We start from the raw sequence: 12,493 nt of genomic DNA, 5'->3' as shown, positions 1-12,493 counted from the left end.
AATCATCACTTAAATCCAAAAACAACATATGTGTAAACCAGGGCATATAAAGACTGGGACCAGAAAATAATTACTTTCTCTCCATTGAAACCCATTCATATTTTTCGATCTCATAGGTCCCATGGGCTCTAACGGAAGGGGCGTGACTTCGCCACTCTATAGAGCTCTTAACTTCGCCCTTTCCGGTAGACCCCCATTGGACCTCTGAGCATCCAAAGGATGCTCAGAGGTCAACTCCTGTTTTCTGTTTTCTCTTATTGACAGTCTTATTTCAGTAACAGCAATAACATGGCATATATCACTAGGTTAACGATCATACAATATATATTAACAATTTTAAAACAAAACCAAAACGTTTTTGGGTTAACTGGCCTTTAAACAGTAATTGTATACAATGTGTTTAATTTAAAGAATTTGAAAAAGTTTGGGGTCGCAGACAATTTATTTTACAATCATTGGAACATGGGCTTTCTAGGCTTGTGTGAATTAAGATTGTATATATAATATTTATACTTTGCCCAAAAGTGAGATCAGATGAAAGTTTTACGTCCAATATAATTTTTTATCTCGTTGATTGGCGTTTTCTAAAAGATACACACACGTAATCAAAATGTGGCGGCAGATAAGGAAAACGGGTTTAACCTACATTCAGCCATTACCTTCATCTTATACAAAGTATCCCAGTCATTTATCAGCAGCAATCAATAATGATAAATATGACTAATTAAAATAAAGTGGCTTTGAAACATGTTAAGATATGTAACATTTCGTGAGATGTAAAATGGTAGCCATATGTCAGCTTTTGCACAGCAATAGAGATTTAAAAGTGAAACGTCGTTGAACATTTTATGAGAATCAGAAAAGGTGTCACTTTCTCTAAGCAGAAAAATACATGGGCATGGCAACTAGCATCTGGATGCATGTGTTTTCTAAAGAACACACAGCCCAAAATGCCAGTCACAAGCCAGCCTGCATCAGAAGATGTATCGAAATAAGAAAATCCCCATGGCATGCTTGACGTTTCCCTAGTTCCCCCAACACCACCACATTTGGAAGGTTACAGTGGAAAAAAGGCTAAACATGACTCAAACTGAAACCACAAGATCAGGTTGAAATGAAGGGGAAGGTTGAAGATGAGGGCAGTGGTAAACATTTGTCAAAACACAAGACAATGCTGAGCAGACGCAACAAAACCATTTGTTATCTTACCTTTAATATAACACAACGAAAAGAAAATACATAATAGGAAAATTAAGTCAAAAGGGCTTGAGGACAACAGCCCTATTCAGGCATTGTGAAAAATATTTTTTCCATTAAACTTAAATGAGAAAAAACAATTAAAATCGACTGAATAGATTTTAGATCTATATCTCAAATGCTCAGAAGCTGCTGTCTCTGACACGTCAGCCAATCAGATGTTTTATTGATTAAAGGCAGAACAAAAGAGTGAAAGAGAACTGCACTGCATATCAAGAGGAGGAGGGAGCAGGATTTTTGGCAAAATGGCAGCCAAGTGGTGAGCAGCGCTGAATGGCCTTGGAGCCAGAGGTCCGTTCAGATGTAGATGGGGTGATACTGTTGAGGTGTCAGTTTTTTCCTGCAGGTTGGGCAAGTATGCGAGCGGGCCAGTGAGTCCCGGATGCACTGGCTGCAAAAGACATGGCCGCACTTGGTAGAGACCACCAGCCTGCCGGTGTCCACGATCTGAGAGAGCGCGAGCGACAGGGCAAAAGAGAAAAACAGGGGATCAATGCCGAGTTTCTATGTGTAAATACACAAATGTGGAAAATGTATGATTTCATTTGATAATAATTTGAACTTTTAAATATATTGCCCCATTCATCTCAGGGTCTAATTGGTCTGGCTTAAACAGTATTGTTCTTTATCATTACAAGTAAGGGTTAGTAAAAGCAAGAAAGGTACTTTATCCGCGACGGGAAAGTCAGACCTATCCCGTGTACCGATTCGGACCATACTTGAATGCACTGCAGGTCAAAAAGGTGAAAATGTCTTTCCTCTGCTCATGCAGAGCCCTACCTCTGTGTACGAGTCCATACACACAGGACAGCTGATGGTCCCTGGAGTCGCCCTAGACACCAAACAGACACGGCAGTCAGAACTGTATCGACTTAAAGGTGACATCACCGTACCTTATTGCTTCACAATGTCATGTTTCTTTCTGAACGTTTTTCCAAGAATAGCCGCCCTGACGTCTGACCATTGCAAAAGAGAACCGTCAATATCACCCCACGATCATCGATAAACACCCCCGTACACCTTATTAAACTGGGGGCCATATTGGCTAGTTAGGTGGGGAAACCTAGAATCTTTGGGAACCCATGAAAACTCAATGCATTTTTGTTTTGTTCTGAATTCATTTTGCTATCCAGGGTAACATTTGGAACACATTTCAATTTATTTGTCATAGGGATGGCGAAAATGTAAAATATTCTTGACCGACCACCGAGCCTCATTAACCGGTTGACCGATCAGATTAAAATGTGCTATTTGAAATAACAGCCATTTCGTAACTCTGCTTATCTCTCTCCCGTTCTGCCTCCGACCCACACGCACACTCTGCCCCACCCTTCCACTGACGTCACTTTTTTTAAATCCACTATAGCGCGAGTCCAAATGGCTCCATAGTTTGGAAATGGTTAGGGTACAAGGTGATAGCATTGAAAATACAGGTTTGATATGAGCGGACACAATAATAAAGCAAGATGATGATTATCATTACCTTATCTGTTACCATTGAATATCCTGAAATGTAGTAATTTCCAAATCCAAGCCCATAAATTGAGTGTGAGGGATATTTTTTTTTCATTTCACACAAAAGATCTTAGAATGAGATGGCTAACTGTAGTCTTATAGCGTTTAGTCTACTGTCCATAATATTTTAGAGATCATATTCTCAGAAATTAAATAGTGGGCTAGAGACGCGTTGTCCGTCCAACTTCCAATAAGTCACCTCATCTGATCATCTTTTTGTGTGAAGTGAAACCAACACACACTCCACAGTCCACACTGACCCCAATATTTCTTTTAACCGACAAGCGAAAAGATTGATCGGTTAGCGTTGATACGGTCAACCATCGGTCAAACGGTCATCGGTTAACATCCCTCATTTGGCATCTTTCATCCAAGATTTACATAACCTATCCCACTAAACAATATGGCTGCTAGGTGAATGAGGTCCATCCCATCTACTTCCCTCAGGGGATAAAGCTGTGCCCTGACACAGGAGATGGGGCCCTTGCTACCTGGCTTGACTGCTGGCCTGCAATGTGGACAGCAGAGCCGCATTGAGCAGGGTCCGCGCATCCTCCTCCTCGTCACTGCTGACCACGTAGCTCTCCGCAGCTCCCTCTGTACCCTCAGGCCCTTGGAGGGAGACAGATGGATGTGTTAGGAGAGGAAAAGGAGGGGTGGATAAATGCGTGTAGTTATGTAAGGACACGCGCACACACAAAGGCACACATACAGAGAGAGAGAGACAGAGAGAGAGAGGAGGAATAGAGTGAGGGATAAATTCATATTTAAAAAATATATATATTAAAAATACTTTTGGCACCTATTCATAGTGTGCTATACAACTTTGTAATTGGCAGTTCATTTTCCTAGTTACATTTAGCCTTTCATAAATAAATGTCTCACCTTCATCCAACAGCTGGTATCCATTTCAGAAACAGGAAAACATGGAAAAGCAAAAACATTTAGTCAAACAGAAGAATAGGAATGTTGCTTTGCAACAAATTAATTCCCAATCCTGTGTCTCCATTTATAAGCATATTGAGATGACAGCACACTATTCTAGTGCACATGGATTAGAAGTAATTTATGACTTGAGATTCTACAGGTCCAAAGACATTTTACTCACCACAACCGAGTCGTTGTTGGTGAGATCGACTACGGCCGCTGGCTCGGTTCCTTCACACGTAAGATCTACTACGTCCTCTTCCCCTGGAGGGCGACACACACACACACACACACACACACACAATTAAAGTGTATTCAATAGAAACCAGGTGTTCAGCCACACAAATGTACCCACCGGCCAACATGTGTTCCAATACGTTGATGGTTTCTGTGATTGTGAAAGGCAGAACAGGCTGCAGGCTTGAAGAGCTAGTACTAGAATCGCTGCTGATGGTATCTCCGCTGGAGTTTGAGTCTCTACTGGGGTTTGGGTTGCTGCTAGCAGACCTGCTGTTGGCGGTTCTGCTGTTCTTTGCGCTGCATTCAGAGCACTGTGGGCATGTTGCCTTTCTTCTCTTTGAAATCTGAAAGCGAAACGATACCGTTAGCTTGTTGTTTTTTAACTTCTGTATGACCTGTGATGTACCGCTGGTACATCTGCTCCCCATAGCAGGTCTACTATTATATGCATGTCGTTGATACAGCTTACTGGTGATCCAAATTTCTGAACATATAAAGAATCAGCATCTGGTGTCGTGAAAAGGAATTGTATTTAATGTACAACTATGCCAACATAACAGCTCGTATACCAAATACCAGAACAGGAGAGAAGCATGCAACAAGACCAAAAATGAGCTTGTTGTTTATTTGAAAGTTTGCACAAGACAAAGATTAATACTTAAGTGAAGAGCATTGCAGAGTTGGTGTTGGAACAGACAAAAATTAACCATCACCAAACCATACAGGGATGAGTGTGAAAGCGACCCCAATTTAACTAGATGGCTGAAAACCTGTTGTAGGCTTTGGAAGTAAAGCCCCATGTCTCCAACACACAGGTGGCTGAGAACCCCCATTTTAAAATAATCCTGCCATGTCTAACAAAAAAACATAAGAAAAATAAATGGCTGGCCCGATGCAAAGGTCAACAGAAACCCTAACCATCTGGTGGATGATAGTAAGCATCAGAACCAAACTTCGGGTCGGGACCTTGTACTGGGTCACGGCTCATGTGGTACCAGGTCTCGAAGAAAGAATAAATAACTTGAGTCTTATAGTAATATTTTAATTAATAGTCTTATTTTGTTTTATTGCCGGCTTGAAAAGTAACTCCTCTTTCAAATCCTGATTAAGCAAGCTTGTTCAGAAAAGGGGCATTGGTTTAATTGATCCTAAAAATAGAACGGGCATCAAAATTGGCTGCATGGTAACTAACCAATCATATGCCTGCCACAACACATCTCTACTTCCGCACGCCCTGTACACGATGCGTGAGCATTTCTTCAGCTTTATTAGACTAAGTGAAAAGGCTATACATAAAGTAAACAATACAGCCTAATTTGATCCTGCAGAGTTGTTACACTGCAATTGCTTTTGGATCATTACAAATAATAGTGCAAGATTATCATCTTAAAATGGAAGATATGCTGTGTCTCTAGCATCACACAAAAAGTATAAACAGTACATTTTCTTGAAGAGGATTCTTTTTGTCTCCCTCCATCTCTGAACCCTCTCGTTTTTTTTTTTGGATAAGGGCACAACCAAGGTTCAGATCTGTTTTTGGAAATGGTGCAGATCTTTTCAGAGGTCTTTCGTCAGAGAGGGAGCGATCACATAAGAGAGGTGCAAAAAGATTCTTTACCATTTCAAGGATTTGGTTCACGAACCGTGCAGGCCTATGTCACAGTGTGATGCCCTTTGCCATTATTTTCACTGACCAGTGGCCAGATTGAACTCTGTCTCTCTGGATCTACACCCACTTTTTGAAGTGGGCTCTGCCCAAGTTTACTGACAGTCATCAATATCTTCAGAGCAAAAAGGTGGCGATCGCTTCACTCAAGAGTAATATGTGCAAGACCTACAAAGATGTCCCGCGGACCTTGATAAATAGGGACTGTTCTCTACTAATTAAATCAGATCGATATCAATGAAAATCTTACACCACGCAACACAAGTACCTGGGTATAAAAGGTGATGCAGCAGACAAAGTTACACCAGCAACTCTGAAACATTTTCATGTGAGCTATTGGTATATTGAATTGGAAACATTTAGCCTTTATGTAGGCCAGGCCAAGGCGTAACTCATTTAAAGACATTAAGGCTTTGAATATTGAGGCTTGAAGGGGCTATGTGAAACCTGAGATAAGGTCAACTTATCAATTCAGACTACAAATCATGTTCTTATAATAACATTTATGCCCATTCTACAACCCTTCTTTTGGTTATGACTTGTTCGATAATTTCTCAAAATACGATAATATTAGCCTTACATCACCAAACCAGTTCGCCCGATTCTTATAACAATATAGCACGACTTTAACAATGGAAGGCTGGCTCCGGGACATCTTAAACCTAAACTATTTATCACAGAAGCTTTGACAAGTTGACATCGAAATACCGTTGACAAGTTTACACCCAAAAAGGTTAAACAGTGTAATGATAAACTCAACGAGCTTAAAACAGTGTACACCTACAGGTCTGCTCATGATTCCCGAAGCGTCCACATCCATTCCTCAGATTCCTCAGCCGCCAGATTCACTCTGGTTTGTGCAAGGGACACTGGGGACCGATACATGACATGGAAGGAAAGCAAAAACAGTATCAATCAGCAGTGACTTTCACTTCTAAGTTACTCCTCTTCGTCAATGGTTCTTTGTTATCATTAGCTTTGCCAAGTGCAGCGTTAGCTGGCTAATGAAACTAGCAAACCATCAGAAACGTGACGTCACATTACACTATTAGGCGATACATGACTAAACCTTACAGGTTCAAGTATTGTTGTGGCCTCGATATGCATGACATAGACCATAGTGGCGTGTGTAAATAACATGTATTAGATATTTTACCTGCTGGTAGTCTGTTGTTAGCCACTGCTAGCTGTAGTCGCTTAGTTTCTCTTTTGTTTTTAGTAAGCAATCACGTATTACTTATTCACACTAGGTATACGACGCATAATTTTGAATGTGGTAAACTGCTCTCAGGTAACAACGAGAACGTTCTATAAAACACGCCAAAAGCAGCTTATTCTCACAAACCGACAAGTTACAGAGTTCTGCGCACGGGTTCTGCGCATGGTTAGCGCCAGTCGAAATGGCTTCTACTGCTATATATGCCCTCTAGTGGGCGTAGATAGAAAAGGCCCTTGAATCCATGGACCTATTAAAGAAGCTTGAATCTCTCCCCTTTTCATTCTGTGCTCTGATAGGTCTTGTCTCAGTGTGGTTTTTCGTAATATGTAGGTGGATCTTTTGACTAATAAGTAGATTGAAAATTGTAAATGCGTCATATATTGGACAAAACGATTTACTGTTGCAAACATGTATTTTCAGAAAGGTGGCATAGAAAAAATCGGCTATAAAGTGAAATCTAAATTTATTTATAAAGCTGATATTCACATTTCTAGACGTCGATAAGAAAAGCAACACAGCTATTAATCTTTATTAAATTAATAATTCATAGTAGTTTCAGCTCAATACTGTAACATTAGGCCTATCCTTTATATCAGGGTTCCCTCAATTTGTTTATATACCATTTTTAGATTGGTTTATTTTTTACATTGCCATAGCACATTCTCAAAGTTGAATATAAGAAAATTTGGAAGTAAGTAGAATAATACAAACTACAAAATGCATTTCCTGCAGAAAATGCGGTGAGTGCTGTAGTGCAAAGTGAGGTTGAAAATATTTTTTAATAAAGCCACATAGATTAAAACATAAATAAACGTTAAATGGCTTAAATTAAGTGAAGGGATTTGAAACAGTCTAAATGGAGTAAACAATGTAAACATGCACACCATTTAAGAAAATGTAAATGGTTGGAAACAAATAAAGTGACAATATTCAAAGCCTTAATGTCTTTAAATGAGTTTTTAGCAAAGCATTGCTAAAAATGCAGAAATGTAAATGAATTGAACTGACGAATCTGAAGATAAACGGTTGAAAATTGAATAGGTTACGTCCAGTGGCGGTGTGTCAATAGAGGGCGCTAGGGCGCCGCCCCTCCGTGAAATATTCACTTGAATATTTCTGCCTACTATTAATCACCTATTATCAATACGAAATAAATCAACAAAAATACTGCCAGCAACCATTTAAATGCGTCTGGACGTCAATGATTTGGGCTAGGCTAGTTATTGGTCATTCGAAATAAAGCCCTCCTCCAAGTCAGTGCCACGTTGAAGTCAATGTAAGCTCGCTAACGTTTTGCTGTCTATCAAGCAGAGACAGCTTTTCATTGGCGCAAGAAAATTCGCCCTCGGGTCGCGCCAGTGTGCGCCCCAGGCCAATGGTATCGTTTTTCTTTTTTGTTATTGTTACGTATTTAAAGCACATGGGCTACCATACATAGCCACTAGGAAGTAGGATCGAACACATAAGCTGCCCAAACATAGCCACGAGGAAGGAGGATCGAACACATAAGCTGTAATTACTATACATAGCCACAAGGGGGGCAGGACCCGACATATAAGCTGCAATAACTATTTCAGCCACATATGGCAGCACCTTTAGACAGGTGAGGAGGGCGGAGCCAATACGTCACATAGGCCACGCCTACTTGGTATTAAACCAGTGCCTGGAGTCAACGAAATCAGAAACATCCGGCAGTCCATACTTGGGAGTTAGATACAGATGCCTGCTGTTTGTCGCTCACACGCAAGTCCATACAATTTCCCTCCTTTTGCTTCATAGTTACCATACCTAAATACTTTAACAAATAAAGTGAGTTAAAAGCGATCCGGATTGGACTACTTTCTCTAAGAACGCGACATTATCACCACATGATTGGACAATTCAGCGAATCAATCAAATAGGCTACCTCCCTCAGCAGCATTCGCTCAACACAACTACATGTAGTGAAGAGATAGATCGCTAACTAGGCGAGAGTTGTAAGCACTTTCCACCCTTTTCAGTGGAGGAATTGGACTCCCCAAGCAATGTTATACTTAAAAGGAGCAAGTAAGTTACATATTAATTTAGTCTTTCGACCTGTAGCATATAAACAAATTAAGCAACTGTCCCATATTTCTAACTGCATTTGAAGTAGACATTGAGACTCACAAAAACTGGATGCTATAGGACAGTGATCATGATTTGTCTCAATATCAGAATAACAACAATGGGTCAAATAGCAATGGCTGGTGGAATAGTCCATAAAGTAGGTCTGTATATGCAGTGTAAGCTTGTCCAGGCCCTGCAAGCCAGGATGTAGGCTATGAATCTGAATGAATAGTAGGTAAATAAGTAGTGGCCATCCCCAAAATGCACCAGAATACAGGAAATCAAATCAATTAAATTCCAGACCTCAGACCTCCTGTCTATTACTGTGCCCCACCAACATTTTGATCACCAGCCGCCACTGGTGACATCTTAAACAGTTGACGTACCAAAGTACCTCTGCCGTCCTCCCGCTGACTCCCATGTTAAAAAAAGAATATTTTAAAAGTAGAATATCTTAAGTATAAAATATTTTAAAAATCTGAAAAGAAGCGCGCGATTCCAAGCTATTCTGAATATTTTAAAATTTGAATGGAGTCTCTAGGTGAAAAATTGAGGAAGTGGGGCTAGACGAGGTATTTCTCTGAAAATTACCACTAAAATAGGTGACTTTAATTTTATTTATTTTTTTAAACTACCCTTGACAATGTTCTTTAGGCGCAAGCCTGCGGCGAGAGCTGCATTTATACAAGTGCTTCTAAATTGTGGAAAGTTAGTTAATTTCAATAATTCAATCAATAAAAGTGAAACTCATATAGAATCGTTAGACACAAAGTGAAATATTTCATATTTCGTGACTATATTTATTTTGTTATGAATATTATATAACACCATTAAAAATTATATTTTTTATACTGAAATCTCAGCCTTCTGAAAGTATGTTTTTGTACATGCACGCAGTACGTGGCTTGGGCACCTTTTGCATAGATCACTGCATCAATGCGGTGAGGAGTCTGTGGCCATGAGGAAGAGGAAGCCCAGGTTGCTTCGGTAGCGGCCTTCAGCTAAGTTGGGTCTCGTGTCTCATCTTCCTATTGACAATACCCCATACATTTTCTATGGGCTTCAGGTCAGGGAAATATTGCTGACCAATCAAGCACAGTAATCCCATGGTCATTAAACTAGATATTGGTACTTTTGGCAGTGTGCACAGGTGCCAAGTCCTGCTGGGAAAATGAAATCAGCATCTCAGTAAAGTTTGTCATCAGAATGAAGCATTAAGTGCTCTAAAAATCGTTGACTTTGGACTTGATAAAGCACAGTGGACCAACACCAGAAGATGACATGGCTCCCCAGTAATCACTGACTGTGGAAACTTCACACTGGACTTTCAAGCACTTTGTGCGTGGTGGCTCTTGATGCACATAAATACATACATACATACATACATACATACCACTTACTCAGATGAGAGAGGCCTGTAATTTTCATCATAGGTATACCTCAGCTATGAGAGACAAAATGAAAAAAAAAATCTAGAAAACATTGTCTGATTTTTAAAGAATTTATTTGCAAATTATGGTGGAAAATAAGTATTTGGTCAATAACAAAAGGTCATCTCAATACTTTGTTACATGCCCTTTGTTGGCAATGACAGAGGTCAAACGTTTTCTGTAAGTCTTTACAAGGTTTTCACACACTGATGCTGGTATTTTGGCCCATTCCTCCATGCGGATCTCCTCTAGAGCAGTGATGTTTTTGGGCCTTCGCTGGGCAACACAGACTTTCAACTCCCTCCAAAGATTTTCTATGGGGTTGAGATCTGGAGACTGGCTAGGCCACTCCAGGACCTTGAAATGCTTCTTACGAAGCCACTCCTTCGTTGCCCGGGCGGTGTGTTTGGGGTCATTGTCATGCTGAAAGACCCAGCCACGTTTCATCTTCAGTGCCCTTGCTGATGGAAGGAGGTTTTCACTCAAAATCTCACGATACATGGCCCCATTCATTCTTTCCGTCACACGGATCAGATGTCCTGGTCCCATGGCAGAAAAACAGCCCCAAAGCATGATGTTTCCACCCCCATGATTCACTGTAGGTATGGTGTTCTTTGGATGCCACTCAGCATTCTTTCTCCTCCAAACACGACGAGTTGAGTTTTTACCAAAAAGTTATATTTTGGTTTCATCTGACCATATGACATTCTCCCAATCCTGTTCTGGATCATCCAAATGCTCTCTAGCAAACTTCAAACGGGCCCGGACATGCACTGGCTTTAGCAGTGGGAAACGTCTGGCACTGCAGGATTTGAGTCCCTGGTGGCGTAGTGTGTTAGTGATGGTAGCCTTTGTTACTTTGGTCCTAGCTCTCTGGAGGTCATTCACTAGGTCCCCCCGTGTGGTTCTGGGATTTTTGTTCACCGTTCTTGTGATCATTTTGACCCCACAGGATGAGATCTTGCATTGAGCCCCAGATCGAGGGAGATTATCAGTGGTCTTGTATGTATTCCATTTCCTAATAATTGCTCCCACAGTTGATTTCTTCACACCAAGCTGCTTACCTATTGCAGATTCAGACTTCCCAGCCTGGTGCAGGTCTACAATTGTGTTTCTGGTGTCCTTTGACCGCTCTTTGGTCTTGGCCATAGTGGAGTTTGGAGTGTGACTGTTTGAGGTTGTGGACAGGTGTCTTTTATACTGATAAGGAGTTCAAACATGTGCCATTAATACAGCCTCTTAAAGAAGAAGAAGTTACAGGTCTGTGACAGCCAGAAATCTTGCTGGTTTGTAGGTGACCAAATACTTATTTTCCACCATAATTTGCAAATAAATTCTTAAAAAATCAGACAGTGATTTTCTGGATTTTTTTTTTTTCATTTTGTCTCTCATAGCTGAGGTTTACCTATGATGAAAATTACAGGCCTCTCTCGTCTTTTTAAGTGGGAGGACTTGCACAATTGGTGGCTGACTAAATACTTTTTTGCCCCACTGTATATACACATATACACACACGGCATTGTTTGACGCACAGTTTGTGTCCAAAAGATAGTGAGAGCTTGACTGTCCAAGGCCGTCAATTGGCCATCATTTATTGTAAATAAAATATAACAAAATAAGGATGCAAAGCAAAAATCTATATCAATGTGTTTCACAAACAGAACGTTCAATAACTATCTGCTCGTCCGCCTTCTCCCCGTCATGCACTTCCGTCACCTATCACACATACATATATATACATATACATACACACACAAATGGTAAGTGTCTACAATAATGTAAAGTGTCTTATTTACTGTAGTGGGATAACCTGTGAACTTGACTGTCCAAAGAAAATATACCTGAAGATAGAGATCAATAAATATCTGTTAGACCAAACCAATCTGATGTATGACGACATGACATTGAAGAAACCAGAAGCATTGCTTTTAAAGTTCCTTCTTTATTTCTGATGAACAATGACCAAAAAGCCACAAACACATTAAATAAATGTACAATGTTTAATTAGGGATGATGTGATTGGTTAAGGCTCTCGTCATCCATCACCCTCATTATAGAGTAACCAAATAAAATCTCCGAAACATTACCATCAAGATACTGCTACTCTACAAAACAATTAGCTCAAACTTGCTCAGCTCAATCAATGAGAAA

General features: G+C 40.3%; 1 protein-coding gene across 1 annotated transcript; it reads right to left on the bottom strand.

The window, feature by feature from the left end:
* Positions 1–6,983, bottom strand: rnf4 (ring finger protein 4). The gene is made up of 8 exons (XM_079745197.1): positions 6,762–6,983; positions 6,390–6,474; positions 4,055–4,283; positions 3,881–3,963; positions 3,658–3,670; positions 3,264–3,384; positions 2,038–2,089; positions 1–1,704 (listed from the first exon to the last, which is right to left on the bottom strand). The coding sequence occupies exons 2-8, from the start codon at positions 6,423–6,425 to the stop codon at positions 1,555–1,557; spliced, it is 684 nt and encodes a 227-aa protein (XP_079601323.1). The 5' UTR covers positions 6,426–6,474; positions 6,762–6,983; the 3' UTR covers positions 1–1,554.
* Positions 6,984–12,493: the final 5,510 nt, after the last annotated feature.

Source organism: Pollachius pollachius, assembly GCF_949987615.1.
Source record: "Pollachius pollachius genome assembly, chromosome: 10".
NCBI lineage: Eukaryota > Metazoa > Chordata > Actinopteri > Gadiformes > Gadidae > Pollachius > Pollachius pollachius.
Note: the sequence above shows the minus strand (reverse complement) of the source record. Positions and strands in the feature narration are given on the sequence as shown.

Excerpts from the sequence above, each read along its gene's own strand:
- rnf4 (XM_079745197.1), bottom strand. The coding sequence starts at position 6,425 with ATGGATGTGGACGCTTCGGGAATCATGAGCAGACCT. Across the intron at positions 3,964-4,054 it reads ATTGGAACACATGTTGGCCG|GGGAAGAGGACGTAGTAGAT; the intron begins GTGGGTACATTT and ends GTCGCCCTCCAG. Across the intron at positions 2,090-3,263 it reads CAGGCCAGCAGTCAAGCCAG|GGCGACTCCAGGGACCATCA; the intron begins GTAGCAAGGGCC and ends TTTGGTGTCTAG.